The following is an 18737-nucleotide window of genomic DNA, read 5'->3' as shown; positions in this document are numbered from 1 at the left end:
CTTTCCAGATGCTGGAGAAGTAAGAAGGGAGGAAAGGAACCTGGAAAATAAATAGTGGCATTTTAGTTCATGTCTTCCCATACACCTTATAGATTTTGTATGTGATATATATATGTGTTACATGCACACATCTACTACATGCGTATGTAGTTTGTCCTCTATACCACTGCTACACATATACGTGCACAAGGTGGGGGGGAAGGACATACATATGCTACACACATACACACCCTCTGAAGCAAAATTATATTATGGTCTTATTCCTGAAGCAGCTAAATAGGTGGGCGTTATACATACACATATACACACAGAGGCATATAGCTATGTGTGTGCATATATACAGAGACCTATGTGTATCTATACACAGAGATATATATACATACAAACACACACACAAAATACACAGATACGTGTGTGTATACTCGTAGGCACAACTGGCGAGAAAAAACTCCTCTGAACTGTAATGAAATGACCATAATAATCTGTTACTGCACCTGATGACCCAGACCGTTGATATATTTCAACTAAGCAAATTTCTTACAATCAACTGGTATAACTTATTTCTACATGTTTTTAATGTGGCTTCTCTTCAATTTATCTACTTTTTTTGAAGTTATGCTGAATGGATGGAGTCTTCAGTATTCCTCATTCCCAAGAAAGATGCTCTAATAGTAATTTTAAAGTTATTTTGTTTTAAAATTCACACTCATTACATACAATACATATGTCTAATCATTAAAAAACAGAAGACATTCACATGAATTTTACCCTCAATAAATTAGCAAGGATGACACATTTTAAACAAATAGCAGGAACAGATACTGCATTCCTTCTGTAATTTATTGCCTTCAGAAAAGGCTCAAATTACAAAATGTGTAGGGTGTAATGCTGTTGGCTGTTCAAACTGGGTTTGCAGTGTCTGCAACACTGGAACTAAATATTTACATGACTCCAAAAGATCTAATCTCTGGATTTCACCCCCCTCCTGCCTCCTTTATTTAATTTGTATGCTATCTTTATCTACCACCCAGCACATTCCACACAGTCACTAAAGTTCATGGAAGAGATAAGTGAGGAGAAAAAAAAATCAAGAGTTTCAAAGGAAAGGGGGGAAGCTGTTTAAAAATAAGGAATAGATCATCCTCATTAGAGCTGAAGTCTTGCAGCAATTTTAGCTGGATACATATGGATTCTAGCAGTTGTGTTCTGAGGCACTCATAGAGCCTGAGATGTCTAGAGACTCTGTCAAAGTGAAGTTGCAGGGGGGTGTTAGTAAATGACAATCTTTCCAAACCTGTAACAATCTCCAGAGGTTTGGAAGGCTTCAAAAGAGACTGAGAATTCACTTAGGACTCCCAGAACAGAGTACAATATTTTTCCAACTTGTTGCCATTCCTTAATTACAATTAATTTGCTGTTAGTGCTGAAATATCTATAAAACACTAAGAAAAAAATTATACAAGGTTTCCTGTCAATCATTTGTTAAACTGAGAATAACCAGCACAAGATTTTTGAGCCTGAACTCTAAATTCTGATTGATTTAAAGAAAAGGAATTATGGAATAGAAGGCAGATTGTCTGTAAAGCTGAACAGATTGAACTCTAACATTGCACCCAAAAACGGAGCCCAGAATTGCATGTCCTTGCACAGCATTGCTTGAATTTGGAAGGTCAGCATGACGACGGCCTACACCTGCTCTGAGAAATACACCAGCAGTTCACATCTCCTCTGACCCTACATCTACTTTTTGTTGCTGAAAAGCAATCAGAGGCAAGTAAGAAGCAAACCACCTTAAGGTACGTTGCTGACAGACCAACGCGGATGCCAAAACAGTTTGGAGGAGGCTGATACCTGTGGATAAATCCACTCTGTTTGTATTAAAAGACTCAAAAACAGAAAAGAAAGCAAATGAAAGGGAAACAGAGCCAGCTAAAGCACACAGACACACGTTACAGATATTTTCTTTTCTGCCCGGCAGTTGTTCTAATACCAAAAGTGTAACAAAAGTTAACAGCTGTTCCATATTTTCCCTTCAGCTGTGAAAAGTAAATGGAGACCCATATACTAAGATCAAGAGTCTCACCTTCATCTTTTTCTTCGTGTACATTCTAAAAAAAATGAAAAGCTTTTCAAAAATGCCAGTTTCAACAAATAATTCCAAGGTAATATTGAACAGTTTCATTTTATTATTGTTTCTTTTCATTTCAAGGGAGTAACTGAATCTTAGGCTACCAAAAAAAAAATCTATTTAATGTTCTGTTACATTCTCACCTTTTGTAATGAGGTAACACTCAATTTTGTTGGAGTTATAAGGACTGTTTAACAAAACGCAAGATATGAATTTGACTTTCATACCTGATCTCTCAGTCTCTCCTGGTGTCCCATTATTGCTGTAGCATGGTGGGGATATTTCTGTTTCAGATGCTCAAGAAAAGCCTCTCTCTTCCTGTCCATTTCTGAGGTTTGCATTCCCAGTATTTCTTTGGAACTGCGAGGACCACCTACTGTATGTCTTCGAGGGATGTGGCGAGCAGACTTTGAATTAGAAGTGTGACTGTTCGGGGTCGAAAGGAGCTCTTTAGATCGGAGACATTCTGCATCATCTAGTGATGTAACATGCAAACTGGTTTTTGCCTGGTCTGGAAAAAAAATTGAAATATCAGAAGGACTTGCTCCAAACAATCATACTAATAAGAAAAAGAAAATAATTTATATAAAAGCTAGCTTCATTTGAAAGTCCAGTAGTGTTCTGCATCATTAGGTATATGTACGTTATAAGAAGCGGCCCGGAAATAATCACTTATATAAGCGATGCACAGTACTTTTATACACACAACTGCAGTACTGCCTCTCTGTAAAGTGAGCATCATTGAAATAGATGTTCCTTTTATATCATCTTTACCACTACATGACTTGAAAAGATGATCTGACAGGGCCCTTTTTCTCTGACCTTTAAAATCTACAGGATGCTTTCCAACAGAAGGAACAGGTTTCTTCAATAGGCTCCAGTACACTTCATGGCCCTGTAACTAGTATCCTTAAGCATACCAACTGATAAAATGCCTTTGACAAAGCAGATTTGAAATCCTAAATCTTTTTTCAGTGTGTTTTCAACATGCTCTGAAGCACCTATGAAACATTAGGAAAGTTTTGGAGGCTCTTTTTCCTGATTTCTGACTGTAGTCGGGTTTTAAATTTCATGGATCTCCCTTGGATTTTATATGTCTCAGGACAGCAGACTGGAAAATACTACAGCACTTTTTCAATAAACCATTTCTTAAGAAACAGAATAAAAGTAAGTTTTATGTAATATAAAAAATCAGAACAACAATAACAAAAACAACTCAGTTAACTTTTACAACTTTAAAATCTACTTTAAGACCAAAGACCATGACAAGGTTTGTAAAGAGAGACACTGAGGGTATGTAAGTGCTGGCTTATCTTCAGGTAACTGTGTAACACAACCCTCTGGTGCATGAAAAAGTGTAGTCTGGAGCCTTGTTACCCAATACCTTTGAAAAATCCCTCACTCCTTTGTCAGCAAAGGAGAAAAAAAACCCAACAAAATCAAAAGAACACAGAACCTAAAGCATTCAAAAGGCCTCTCCAAGCCTGATCTGGCCTTCCCCATCTTTACTGAGCAGCCTCCGACATCCCTACCAGCGTTAACCCTTTACAGCACATCCCCAGGAGCAGGAAGCTCCTTCCTCTACGTGTTTTTAACACATCTCTATTTCTCTCCTTCTGACACTTTTTGCCACAGAGCCCTTTATCCTCCCAGCGACTGTCTCCCCCACGTGCTGTCATTTACACGGCACTGCTGTTCGGAAACAGGCACTTACTTGAGGCTTTTTATGGTTCAGTCAGTCAGTTTGACACCCTGCCTGCCACCTGGCTCAGGATTTTATACTGAGGGTTTTTCAGCTTTCGGGTATGCTTTGTCAGTTGCCTGCCACATCCCACATAACATCAAGCCCTGGTAATAAAGTAAATCCTCTATCGGTGGAGCTGCTGCCAATGTGATGTCCCACCAGTTCACCTGGGGAACCAATTCCCTCAGGTTTGGCAACAGGATGGGGCCCTGGAAGGTTCTCAAAGACTTTGCATGTTTCGGTAAGCTCCCGATAATGCTCAAAGACTCCAAAATATCAACAACAGCCTTTCGTTTGCATTCATGGAAACCCATCCCAAAAGCAGACCTGGACAAAAGAGTTCAGATTGAAGGTGGCACCATGCTTTGACGAGCACAGATCCAGACACTACTTTGAAAACAGGTTTGGCTCACAAGGAAGTTTTACTCTCACACAGATTCAAAATGCCATCTCTGACCTCCACAGCACCTTCTAAGACCTTCTTAACCTTTAATCCTGGTTAAACCTTCAGAGCAGCAGCCTCACCTGTGTGTCCACACACACACACACACTCAACATTTCCAAGCACAACTTAATTAAAGAACTTCCATCCTCAGTAATTACTGAAAATTCAGAGCATCAACTGCCAGGTACACTCAGGTTGTTCGAGAAACGTGGCAAAAAATAAAGAGTTTTGCTTGCAAGAAGTGGCTACTCCAGATGCACTCAGTCAAAATGGTTTCTGAAAGCTGCACAGTCATTTCAATTGACTGTACACAGGAGGGAAAAGAGGTGGGATGGGGCTGTCTGGAATTTACCATCTTTAATTTGTTGCACAGAGAACCCGGAGGTTATATCCCTGAGGCTCTTGGAACAAAGGCAGCAGACACAAATATGGGATTTCCTTGGAGCTCAAGGGAGTCAGCGTGAGCATGAGTGACTGAATGCAGTAATTTGGTATAAACCCTTAAAGTATGGTCACAGCGGCAGCTTCAATCTCTGAACTGGTGGCAGGCACTTCCTCAAGAAGGCAAGTAAATCTACATGGAGAAACACAACCAAAAGCTCATGAATGTGTATTTCGGGTCATAAATCTTTCTCATGCAAAGCCTTTCCCTACTCTGCACTTCAATTATTTCAGCCGTTTAAGAAAAAGCTAATTATTTCGAACATAAAGAGACATATCAAGTGAAGTGTTTTACCACTATTTGTTATTGGGTGAAACCTTGAGAAGGAATCAAAAATAACATATTTTTCTTATACTGTATTAGAAAGATCAACAAATTCTCTTATTGTTCTTTCCTATATTTGGAAAATACTGTATAAATACCGGTGAAAAGAAAGGAATGTAAACTATGCAAACTAATTGCTAGTCTTCCCAGCAAGCTGACCTGGGCATTCAGCACAATCCCACAGCATGTGCCTTTCTTTGCAAAGCAAACTCACTGTCATGTTTGAATATGGGTCTTTCCCCTAGTAACAGCTTACAAAAATCTTCCCTGCCCACTTCCTAGGTAGGGACAAGTGATTTTGATGGTGAGGCTGAAAGCTGGGATGGTGAAACCACCTCTGGGTACCACGGGGCACGTAAGCTCCACAGCTGCTGTGTGGGCCACAGTGCTATAGGGAGGAAAAACTGGGAGAGGTTTTCTGGATCCTGGAGCTGCTCAATAACAGTGTGGGCAAACTGTCCATATCTTCCAAAAGAAGATAATAGGCCTAGCAAATCAATCCCCACAGATAACTCTGAAATGTGTGAAGGATCATGTGGTGGTTCCCAGAAGAGAGCTAAGAGTAGCGAAAGGATAAATTATGCAAGTACCCTCCTTGGAAAAGGAGTGCAGAGAAGCCAAGGGAAAACACAGAGGTGCAAGATAAGCTTGTCTCCCTCTCTCCCTCCCTCTTATTCAGAAGCTAAAAGCTGAAGGTCTTTCTCTTCAGTAAAGTAGCAAGTGTAGAGGGCAACAAGAAACAAGAGTTGCTGATTGACAGGGGAGGGCTTTGGTTATCCAAAGGCTTGAGTAACTCTTACGCTTGAGTTGCTTCCCTGATCAGAAAACAAATTTCAAGACTTCTTAATATCACCCATTACTGCAGTGGATATAAATAGAAGAGAGGCCCAGGTCTGCATTGTAGAAGCAGTATGCCTAAGATTACCAGGAAGATTATAATGAGGGATTATTTACTGTGAACTAGAAATTCAAAATAAAAAGATAAAAAACAAAAAGTCCGGCAACTTGTCCTGGTATGCAATTCTTCTAAGTCACACCCTCCAATGAAGTCTACAAAGGTCAGGAAAGTCACTTTGCTTCATTACCTTAAACGTTGTGAAGATTTTAATAGTCCTGTTTTGCAATCCAGGTGACATAAGAGAAGAACATTTTCAGAATAATTTCACAAAAGAACAAGTCTAGACATGACCCACACTGACACTATGAAAGTGAGCCTTGAAGCAAACCCCATTCAATACTTGGAATAAAATGTTAAACATCATGAGTCAAACCCTCCTCTGCTGTATTTATGCCAGCAGCAAATTTGACATTATTTGGAATCTTTCTAATTTACTCCGCTGTCTTTACAATTAGCTCTCTTTTCAAGGAACTTTCAAATGTAAATTTTGGATATGGGCCAAAACTACTACATTTGGTTATGAGCATTCAAAAGTTTTGAGAATCAAGGATTGGTCTGGTCAGATTTCTCTTCTTCTAGCTCCACATGTATTTCAGGCAGCTTCATATAACCCATACAGAAGAAATGTGTTCCCAAAGGCTTTTTTTCCCTATTCAGACACAACCTTTAAGTGAAGACTTCAGTCCCACTAAACATATACAGACACAGATACATGTGAATTGCACTGCCCAGTATTTTAACTTACAAAATTATTCAAAAGAGCATCAAACAATTAATGAGCTCCTGAGAAAAAACAAACAAATGAACCAACCAAACAAAAATCTCCTAAGTTTTCTATGCACTATTTTCTGGTATTACATACTCATAAACTCATGTGATTTATTTTTTTTTAAACCACATATACTCTACCATGCAGTATTTGTTTCATAGAAACACAGAAACACAGCGACACAACTTTTTCTGAAGTGGTGATGAGAAATACAATACACTAGAAATGTTCACAGGTGCTCCACAAATACTGTATTATAGATTAGATTAGGTATTTGTCATGCTACCTGAATGTCACTCTCCACGTGGAACAGCCCACATAAAATTCCTCAGAAAATAGTTTTCATTCGCTTTTCTACCAAAGATACAGTGCAACAGTAATTGCACAAATGCACCACAGCTGACCCGCGGTGAAAACCACGCTTATAATTTCTTGGCTTTGCTCCAAAACCAACCCAATTGGTTTCACACAAAGCAAACTAACCCTGTGACAATTTGCCCTGAATCTCCCTCTTTTAAAATACACACCGAGGAAAAGATGAGCTCGAACCTACTTGTATGAAAGAAGAGCTGTTTCGCTGCCATAGGTGAAACACGCGGAGCATTTAAAGGAAAGGTGACATTATTTGTCCCCCCTCGCGGCCGCGGCGCCCTCCACCCCCGCCAGCGTCCCGCCAACGGTGACAGCAATGCAGCGTGCTCCCTGCTCCGCAGGCGACACAGAAACTTCTCTGAAGAGAAAGTTAAACTCACAAAGTCTGAGTATTAGGAAAATCTGCAGAGCCATTAGCACAAGAAAGACATGCTTGCTTTTTTTTTCTTTTCTCTCTCCATGCATTCTCCCTCCGGTTATATTAATAAAAAGCAGCAGCAGCGAGGGGCATGTTTAAATGTAACTCCATCTTTGCCTGATTCTCTTACTTACCCTTCATCTGTCTGCTGTCTGCCGAGCAAGCCAGGCACAGCTCAAGTTTCTGGCTTTCCTTTTCCTCCATTGTCCCTGCCTACCGCACACGCTCCCCTCTCCGACTTGGAAGCCGCAGCGCCCGGACTGTCAGCGCCGGTCTCGGGGCGGAGGAAGGAAACTCCCCGCCGCCCGGTGCAGAGCCCCCAGCGCCCCGCAGGCCGCGCTCCGGGCCGGGGGCTGCGGGCCGCTGTGCGGGGCCGGGCGCGTCCCCGGGCCCTGGGCCTCAACAGGTGATGGGCTCGTCTGGAGCCGAGCCCCTAGCCGGCTGGCTTCCCGCGGCAGCCGGGGAGCCTTGTGAAAGGGAACATTTCAAACGTGATTACAGGCCTGAGCCTCCGCTGGAATCCGAATCCGCAGCCTTTTAAATCTCTGTCATGGGACAAAAGCCTTTCCACAGAATATTTTCTTAAGCTCGTAACCACCAAGCCCACAAACATTCCTGATAAATGCTCCTCTGTCTTTTTGAGCGTCTAGTTTAAAAGTAATTCATTATTTAAGCGCTTTGAGGTTTTGTTTTCTGTTGAATTCTTTCAAGCTGCTCAGAGAATGAATTAAGGAAAAAATCAAGATAGAGGAATTCAACTTTAGTGAAGCCAATAAAAATGAATGGTAGTAATATGTAAGCAGGGAATTTGGTTAAGAGGGATTTTGAAGCCTCAGTAGCAAAGCATATAGAAACATATAACTAACTCTCTTTTGGCAGATCAGAGAGGCAGGAAGCCTGCATGAGAATCAATAGATCCACCTGGCTGCGAGGCAAAAAATAATGTGGCTGAGAAGGATGAGATCAAATCCCACAGATTCCAGCAGATGCCACATGTGTTGATTTAGTGGAGAGTATCAGACTGAATTAGTCTATCAAAATCATAACACAGAGCCAGGGATGGTGGAACAAACCGTGTGTTGAGTTACAGCATCAAGATCAGAAAGTTTATCCATGGACAACTTCTGAATTAGGTTAAGAACAAAGTGTAACTCATATACTAATAAAAATATGCAATTTCTCATTTAAGTGAACGTCATCCTGCAACACCAGATAAGTTAGTATCTTGGATGCCTTTTTAAACAGACCTAGCATGATCTGGACTTCCAAACTTCCTTCAACTCTGACTTCAATATAACATCAGCTAAATTGCTTGCAATGACCTCTCAACCACCCAGTCCAGACAGGCTAAGAAAATTCCTTACGTTTCCTTCTACATCTCTATCTGGCAGAAATGTCATCCTGTCTAGCTACATTATTGCATGCAGAAATGTTTTGTATATATATAAATTCAATACAGAAGCTCAAGAAAAATCACTCTCTCATGCCTCAATTCTCTCCCTTCCAGACAGAAAAAACATGTGAGTAAATTACAATTAACTATTGACGAATGAACAAAACTGTTGCTCATTAGATCAGATATACATATTCTCTACGAAATATTTATTTTCCCTTTTAACAATTAATTCTATATGGTTGTGGAACCTGGCAAAGGTCCCAGAAATCTGCCATGGAAAACACAGAAAAGATGAAAATATAATCTAAACATTAGCACTGCTATTTAAGGTCTGCAGTACAGTGCTCCCAGCAGAATACTCCTATAGTTGCCCTGCAATATAAAGAAAACAGTGTGATACACATTGTATTTAGAGTAGTGTTTTTACTGGCCTTGGGTTCCTCCCGTTCATTCCAATTGTGGACTATTTTAGGAGGAAAAGTGATGGCCAACCATCGCACTTCTCTGATATTGCATTTTGTGATATGGAGGAATGTTCCTTTAACAGTGAGGCTTTCCAGGGTCTGGAGAAGTGTGATGAGCCTCTTGCAACTTATGTTCATAGCCAGCTGGAAGGAGAAGGCGGCTCTTACAGGAACAGTTATCACTGAACACCACCAACTTCAAGAAATATAACTTGTAAACCCTGGATGGGAAAGGAAAGACAATGCCGTTGGCTGGAGTAGCCATGTGGAAGCCGTACCAAGACATTACCTGTACAAAAGGTCCTGAAACTGAGAGTTAGGAAACTAATGGCATTTAAAAAGACTTTATCCTGAAAGCACAAAACATACTTGCTTACAAAATGCCTAAAGGGAAGGTGATGTTGCAGCCTTGTACAAAACCAGGGTTAGCTCTGGAGACCACTACAGTTTGTACCAAGAGCCTCGATAAGATCAAAATCAATGCACTCTAGCACCTTTGGAAGCTTTACCTCCATCCACAGTGGGGAAGAAACCTAAAAAATCAGTTTAAGACTAAAAAAACCCCACCCTATATATACATATATATCAGTAAATTGAACATATCTATGTTTAGTCAGCACCATTAGTTTCCACAGCCAAGAGCACAAGACAGAGAGTTGGTCTCTTGACTGATGTCTCCTACTGAGCATCCAGGTGCCCCTTGGGACAGTACCAGCCTGGCCTGAAACTTCTGCTTTCACAGCCACAGCAAGATGCTCCTACTGCTGAGACTGGCAATAAATGGTATTGCTGATGCTGCTAAGAGGCCTGAGCAACATGGACTCTCAAAATGCAGAGATGATCTAAGAGAGATTGCTTATTTGGTTGTGGACTTGAGACTTGAAAACTGGGTGTCGCCTCAGGAGAACTTCTGCAACTGCAGAAGTAGCCTCTCAAAAGGGATTAAGGAGCATTGGCAAAAGGTGAGACTAAACCTGGCAGGCTTCAGTAGCATCAAAATCAGACAAAACAAAGCATAATCTCCTCTGCTGCTGCTGCAGACAGTGAACAATTGGGACAGCAAGGTCTCAAAGCATGTTCTCACTTTAAGGGAAAAGTCCTTGGTCCTACACTGGGTTTAACTGATATATGTTAACAATACCATTCCTTAAGATGTTACCTAAGTCTGTTTAAAGGAATTAGTGAAACTCCTTTAGCAGCAGAGAAACTGGAGACAGAACCATTATACTGTTAGGCTCAAATAAAGAGCTTCCCAGCACAGTCACTGGGATGAATCACAAACAACAAGTTAAATAAACTTGATTAACCAGTTCACAGCATGCAATCAGCATTTGTTTATCTGCGGGATCAACAATAACAGTGGCTCCTTTTAATTACTGTGCTCAGATCTGGACCCATCAATATCAAAACAATACAGGGAGAATAATTGCTGACAGGTTACGCTGTTTTAATTGTATTTAAAGTTAATGTCCCAGAGCAACTTAAACACTTCTGGGTTTAGCATATGTGTAAAAGGAACAATTAACAAATACTGCCTGCTCTTAATTAGTCAAACTTATAATATATGACTTCACAGCTTTAGCAATTATTCACAACTAAAAAACTGAGAAGTTAATTATTAATAGTTAAATCAGAAAAAGTATCCCATAATTAAAGACTTGTCTCGCTGTCCATGTGAAATCATGTAGCCAATGAGAAAAACATCATGACACTCTCCACAGGAACCAGCCTGACACTGTCTAGCCTATTATAATCCAGAAACAAAATAAATATTAGAGCTGGCGCAGTGAGGCAGAAGTCTGGGAGGAATTACAAGCACTCAAAAGGGTCACAGCAGCCCCTCTCCAAGCCGTGACACAGCCGGAGATGGCTTGGTCCTGTGCTGAAGGAGGGGAACATCAAGAGGATGCTCCAGTGGGTCGGAAAACCTCCCCTCCATGCCAGGGAATTGCAGGTGGCCATTTGCTACCAACCGGTCAGCCCTGAAATGGAGAAAGTAACTTTAACTAACTATGGAAAAACAGCACTGAGGGTGGTGAAACTCGAATTTGCACCTCGGGCAGCAGAGCAGCTGCTGTGCTGCACTTCATCTGAGCACATCCCTATTCTTGTTTGTGCTCAGTGAGTTTATTGCATTCCTAAGGGTGGTCTCTCAATGCTTAAAACTAAAAAAGACTCACCCCTAAAAGAAAAGGACTGTATTCCAATACCAGCCACTAGCTTGTACATGCAAAATGGAAAAATCTCTGAAGTCCACTGATGAGAATCCGAGTAGATCTGGGGGAAAAGAGGTTTACAGTATTTTAAAATTAATTGTCTACTGATTTGGTATTGTACAAGGAATCATAGATTTTTAAGATGTGGAGAGGGGCTTTGTGGTCATTTTGTCTCATCTGCTTAGTAAGGGATTTCAGTAAACTGGGTCCTATTTCTAATGTAGGATAGTGTTTAAACTATTCAGTTGTTAAATTAAAGGAAAACATCTGAACTTGATTTTTAAAATTACAATGACAAACAATCTAGTACAACCTCTGGGATTATTTCTCATGAAATTACCTTTGCAGTTAAAAAAATCTATGGAGAGTTTTAATATTTATACTCTGTACATTCCAGTTCAGTTAAGAACTCTCATAATTGCAAGGAAAAATCAGCTGGAAGAGGTAACACTCCAACTGAAGAAAAAAGAAAAAAAAAAAGAGTATAAGCTTCTCTACACATCTCCAAAAGAGAATTTCATTGTGTCTTGTGAGACCTACATGTTTCAGCTCTTCAGAGAAGTTCAGAAACTGACAGTGGTGCCAAGAGCCACCACCAGCCTTAATAACTAAAACAACTATTAAAAAGAGTCACTAAGAGGCTGAACATGAGATATTCAGGCAGAATCTTCCCAATTCCATTTCAAATGGAGCTCTGGGGAGCAGCTATAATCACCTGCCACTTGACATCACGGAGCTCTTGGGTACAAAGAAAGATGCAGTGTCCCAGCCCACATCCCACCGACAAGCACTGTGCTCTTAAGTGCCTTACATATCTCCAAGTAACAGAGTATCCTTCATTCACTCCAAAAGACATTTTGCTCAAGCTCTCAACTATCACACCTGGACACTCATATAATGTTAAATAGATTAGGTTTTCTGTTTTCTGAATTTTATTCTTGTTTCTCTCCTCCCCCTCCAATTTTTTTTTTAAATACATGAAAAAGGTCTGAAAGCAGTAAACACTTGTACATGCCCTAAATCAAACTGAGAAAAAGGACTGCTGTCATCACAAAGAAGCGCTAACGTTCAATCAGGGACATAAAAATCAGGTGATTGTTCTCTTTCATCCATAGCTTTATCTCCCTCTCTAATTTGGGACAACCCCAACGAAGCTAACTCTAGATACCCTTTAACATTACTTCCCTTCCTGCCAGCCATGGTAAGACGGAACAGAGCTAAATTAACATAATTAAACAATGCATGTTGTCAATGCAACACCTTATTCAGACTTTTCCTTGGCCGGTTGTGGTCATCCTGTGGTACCAAGCTAACATTAAGATCAGTACGTTGCCACCAGCACAGCCAATTTCGAACTGAAGACCCTGGCAGGCTACAGCTGCTCGTCGCACCCGCCAGGCTGGCCAGCCCTTCGCACATCACACTTTCCATACAGGATCACCTGCGGTAAGGAATGAGATCAGCCCACAAACACAGAAATAGAAAATATGAACATCTGTTTTTGTAAGGTACCAAACAAATAAGTCTGTGAAAGGAAAATGTGCCTTACATTGTGGAAACTTCGATCACTAGAGTTTAATCAAATAAAAAACAATATGTGGGTGGGAAGGAACAGTGCAGGGAATTGTTTCTGAGGGAGGTGGAAGAAAAGGCGGAGAGAAGGTCACTTTTAAGTCCATCTGCTCTATGTTCAAACTCTTTTTCTCCCCAGTGTAAAGCATTTTGGTTTTGATAAGTTCCCTTTTGAATGAATTCGCTCAAACAGATCTTTGGTGAGAGTTTGGACTCAAATTGGTCCAACTTCTTAGCAGTGCCAGAACAATAGACTTAATGCCTTAAACACTGACTGTTGCTGTTTTCACAGATGTGTCTAGGTTGTAAATGTACGAGGCGGCATGCTTTGGTGATCAAAGGTACTGAGACTTGCTCTCTGCAAAGTACAATTATACTTTGTATATACTTTATGTATAAAAAGGATCACAAGAGGTACTTTCTCTCAGCTCCTAGGAAGTACACATGGAGTTTACGATTGTCAGGTGACTGCTTGAAATACTAGGAAATACAAAGTGTATTTTGATGGAGCTTGGGTCCAAAAATAATACAATTGTTCAAATTACGTTGTGATTACCATAACTACTTACCTATGAACAGGCAATTCTGAATAAATATTCTACTAAAACCAATGGTTTAAATAAAATAATTAGTAAATAATTACGAGAAATTAACACAATGGTACCAGTATTGTCAGCCCACAGCATTCACACAATTCATTACAATGGTCTTTCTGGAAAAGTTACTTTTTTGGAAACACTATTCATTTTATTAATCTCTTCAACTTTTCTCCACAATGTCACTGGCAAGAACCAGATTTTTTTTCTGAGACTCAGACTAAAATCACGGGAGAGGGCAATGCCACTGACTCAATTAGTTGGACATTTTCAATTGTTCTTACTATATTTTCTCTCTGGCTTCTGCCACCAAGGGCAGTGCTACACAGCAAACAACAATCTGAATGTCTGAAAGGAGATAACGACAAGTAGAATAAATTCTTACAGCTTTGTTTTCCTGCAGATTTGGTTTCTAACCCAGTACGGGTGGTCACAGGTTGCTGTTCACAAAGTTTTTATTTCTGCTCCTTGGGGAGTACCAGCTCCTGAAGGCGGACATAAGAGCAGAGGGCTAGAGGAGAACCTCCTACTTGTAAAGGTATCAATGACCTCTCCAACATTATCTACATCCCCTTCCTTCAAAAGTACCTCTCTGACCTTCCCAGACCATGCTGATGCTATCATTAAGACTGCTGATTAGTAAGAAAGCAATCAGAGCTGACAGCGGAGGCACTGTTCTTTCTCAGGCCTGCCCAATCTGTTCTGCTGAGATGCACACTTATTAATTCACTCTTCAGCGTTTAGGGTTTCATAGCTTTAGGACAACAGGGACCATTTGATTATCTTGTCCAGCTTCTCATCTATCACAAGCTGTTAAATCTGATGTGGGGTCCTCACACCAAAGCCAGACACTTCAATGAGATTGACAAGATGTTACTGATCTCAGGAGACCGATGCTGCATCCACACCAGTGTTTGTTTCAAACTGCACCACACCATGCGATGGCATCTACACAGATGATCAGCACAAGAAAGTGAATGACATCATGCTCCAAATAGACTCCTTGACAACAGTTCTTCCCTCTGCCATTAGTTTCCCAGATCAGACATCCAGCTTAAAAAAAACGTCAAAGCTGTGGTGCACACATCCAGTCACTGTGTCCAGCACAGCCAGTCTCTTAGGCATGAAAAAAACTGCGGGGGTGGAAGGAAAGCACCTCAAAACATACCTAGGCCATTGTGTATGGAAGGGGGCAGGTCCTCCTGAACACTGCACAGCACCAGCTGAAAGGCTGAAGTGCAATAGTCAATTATAATCACTGTCTTTAATACAGAACTGCAATGTTACAAGCATGTTATTTGAGGGCATTTCAGCCCATCTGCCCACAAAGGCGGCTGATGGAGCCGAGGGCTCAGGCACAGCACATCCTCCAGCAGCAGGACTGCCACAACCCTCCGCCCTGTAACAATCACCCCCCGTAAATATAGGCTTTGGTCCAGCACCTGGGCCAACATGACTTTGCAAATATTCTCATTTCACAGGCTACATTATAGTTAATTGACTGATGTTTAATTACAATCAGTGTTAGAAACTGTTTCCTAGTTCTTCAGGGTAAAGTTGACAGCGTCAGTTTCCAGCGATCAGACTTATTCCCCTTTGTCAGCCAGGCACACCAGTGCTGCGGGATGTGTGCTGTGTGAGAAAGCCACCTCGCAGCCTCCTCCTGTGTCCATCGCATCAGCTGAGCTCCTGAAGACTTGCATTATACCTCAGTCTTGGATTTTGTCTTGGAAAACAAGCCTTTGCCTCTTTTTTCATTTTCTTTCTAGTATTCCCATCTCCTCCTTGCAGTACACCTAGCAGGATTATCAGAGCCTGTTCTTTGAACGTGATATACAAACAGTAATAAAGGAGTACGTGACCTAAATTTGCCTCTGAAAACATGGGTGAAGGTGGATGCCACACAGCAGCATCCAGAGCCCCCAGGGAAAGGGGAGTGAGGCTGGAGCACTCCCCCCAGCCAGGGCAGGGAGCCTGTGGTCACAGCTACATCCTCCCAAAAAGGGAGAATGTGCTTCAGGTTTGGCAAGGGCAAAATGTCCCAAGCACCCAGCGAGCCGCAGTGACACGACTCCAGTGTCACATCCCATTTCTCCTACAAGGGGAAGTAGTTTCCTTCTGTGCAACACTTTTGCAGAAGATAAAAATGGAGAAAAAGTAACAATGATCCGTCTCATCAAGCTCCAAGCAGCGTATAGAATTGCCTGGGGTTGAATGCAATAATAAGCAACGTCAGCACAGAAAGGTGTCATGCAAGGTTTAAGCTTATTCAGAGGCAGAGCCTCTGTCTCTCTCATGAATAAATACATAACCCAGATAATTAAATTCCAAGGTTTTGTATTTCTTACAAAAACTTTTCAAACAATGTGATGACTCACAGGTGAGCTTTCCCCTGACAACATAAACTGACATTGTATTAGTTATCTCCCTTTACAAACTGCACATCCGCACTGAGATATACAAATATCTCTCATAATATAGCACATGCCTTTACAAGTGGCATAGCTAAGTTTAGGGAACAGGCTGTAAGTAGTGACAATGGCAGGTTTTCTTTACTTCAAAGGAAAAGTTTCTTGAATACTAATTGGTAACACAGCTTTTAATGCATATGCATGTATTCTGATTTCCAATACTCATCTGCAAATTTATAACTTCATGATTTAGTTGTTTTTATTTATGATTATCACACTATTGCCTTAATTTTTCATAGGTAGCACAACAAGGTCCAATGATAAAGTCACACTTTTTTTTTTTTTTTCTCTTTTGCTGTTTCGCTCTACAACTGCCATTAAAAGATAGTACTTCAAGACTGCAGCTGGAATGAGATCTAAATCCTTTACCAGTGGAGGAAATAATGGGCAAAGTGCTGGAAGGAGAGAAGTATTAAAATCTCTTTGAGACAAGATGACAATATTACTTACATGCCCCCATTTCAGTTTTATAAGCTCCTATAAATCCGCTCTCAGAGAGTAACGCAGGAATGCCCTTGGAAGAGGGCATTGAGTGAGCAAAGGATGAGTTTGCAACCCATGAGTAGTATTCATTCAATGCTTTTAGTCTGTTTTTTGCAAGGAGTCTTGCTGTAGGAGCTCAAATCAAGAATAGCTGGATTCCAGTAGAGAAGCTTGATCCAGAGTCCTCTACCCAGGACTATGGGAATAAACCTAAACGCAGAAGACAGCCTGCAGAATGGAAATTAGGACAGAGGGCTTTACAGATCTGCCATCACTTGAAACACCTAAATCAAAACTGAATAGTTTTCTAAAGAAGTGCCAAAACGCAGCCTGAAAATACAGGCTGAATACCACAATTATGGGGGTAAAATGCTACAGGCAGCAATTATCAATCACTTTCTTTTCCCAGTCATCAAAGAAGGTGATTTGTTTGTTTTGCCCACCCTACAAGGAAAAGACTGGGTGGTCTTCTGACTTGAAAGGTCTGAGAACGGATTCCTCTCCAGGACAAGGCCACACGGGCCCTCCTGGGCAGCATGAGGTCCTTTTTCAACACTGTCTTACAGCGTACTTGATTTTAGTCACAGACATTAAGACTGTGGCATTGCTTTGCAAATCATCGCTAACTGCCTTTGCTTCCTAGCTCCATGCAAATCTCAGGAGTGTGTTAAAGACATGAATAAAGCCTCGGTTGTTGAAAGGTAGCATGTTTTCAGTCCCTCAGCTGTCTTCATCAGCGTGGGACTGCCATGCCGCAAGGCTTCTTTATTTGGTTAAATACTAATTCCCCTTCATCTTGTTGAAGTTGTCACCAGTTATAAGAACATAGCAGCTTTATTTGATACATGATAAGTAACTGTGAATTCCGAGGCTTAATATTAGTTCATTGATGGAGTGACATCTCAATAAAACATAAACATAAAATCTCAGTCCCTTGCAGATAGCTTCAATCATTCACCTTCTGTTTTTCTTAAAACATCTAACACATTGCTACACATTTTGACTTTAAAAAAATATTTTTGTACCTTCACTGTCTTCTTAAATAATGTACATCTGATAATACCTATACTCAAAGCCATACCATTTAAAATCTAAGTTGTTTGCGTACTGGAAAACTAAGTCATGGAGTGTTCAGTACTGCAATTCAGCTTCCTTTTGCAGTAAAAGGAAGCTTGGAGAAAATGGGGCAGGAACAAGGCTGAAAAGCTTTCTGAAAGCTGCAGCTGTAGTCACCAGCTGAAATTTAAAATCAGACATTATTTTCTCTCCTCATCTTGTGGGCTCTGCCAGAGTTTTCAATAAACCACAAATTCAGCCACGGAGGCACTATTGCTCGTAATTTTCTTTTGCTGATGGAGCTAAAATAAGAACCATAAACGCTTCCCCCAAACTTCAGAAAGCAGTGTATGTCACTCCCCAATAGGATTCTTGACACGTTACATGCAGACAACATGTTAGACAAGTAGAAAAACCCAAATGTGGTCCTGTGAAATTAATAATTTAATATTGCAGAGAGAACCTGAAACACAAGATCATATGGGTCAAGGAAAGCAGAAGCAGAACCTCATTTCCATTTCTCAACCCAGTGAAAGAACAGACACGATAGCCAGCAGATATGGTTCCTCTGGATTTCCACAGGGCGTGCAGCAACATCCCTTGGTAAAATAAAAAATAGAGGAGATAGTCCCATCAATAAAAAAAAAAAAAAAAAAAAAACCAACCAAAAAACCAAACCACCAAACTGAATAAAGATAGAACAGACTGGGTAGGAACAAAAGACAAATTTCCCAGGAGATGGAGATTATCAATGGCATCACAGAGAATGCACTAGGATAGGCAGCTCTCAACATTAGTGAGCTGGAAAAGGGGTTATAAGTGAGGTGGCAGAGCTTGCTGAGAACATTACGATATTCAGTGAACACGAGGGCTGATTATGAAGAAAAAGACCTCACAAGATTCACTGAGTAGGCAGTAAAGTGACAGGTGAAATCCCATGTAG

General features: G+C 40.9%; 1 protein-coding gene across 18 annotated transcripts in view; it reads right to left on the bottom strand.

Moving 5' to 3' along the window:
- KIAA1217 (KIAA1217 ortholog) overlaps positions 1-18737 on the bottom strand; it is a 362847-nt gene that overhangs the window by 171445 nt on the left and 172665 nt on the right. For 11 of the 18 annotated variants that reach the window (XM_071805232.1, XM_071805229.1, XM_071805234.1 and 8 more), the window contains one exon: positions 2356-2639. In XM_071805232.1, coding sequence (XP_071661333.1) covers positions 2356-2639 — 284 coding nt within the window. Of the gene's footprint in view, positions 1-2355; positions 2640-7303; positions 7354-7674; positions 7995-18737 lie in introns of those variants that run through there. The other 7 variants (XM_065830206.2, XM_065830209.2, XM_065830219.2 and 4 more) reach the window with 6 other exon arrangements.

Source organism: Patagioenas fasciata, chromosome 2 (genome assembly GCF_037038585.1).
Source record: "Patagioenas fasciata isolate bPatFas1 chromosome 2, bPatFas1.hap1, whole genome shotgun sequence".
NCBI lineage: Eukaryota > Metazoa > Chordata > Aves > Columbiformes > Columbidae > Patagioenas > Patagioenas fasciata.
The sequence above is the reverse complement of the archived record's forward strand: the minus strand, read 5'-3'. Positions and strand labels throughout refer to the sequence as shown.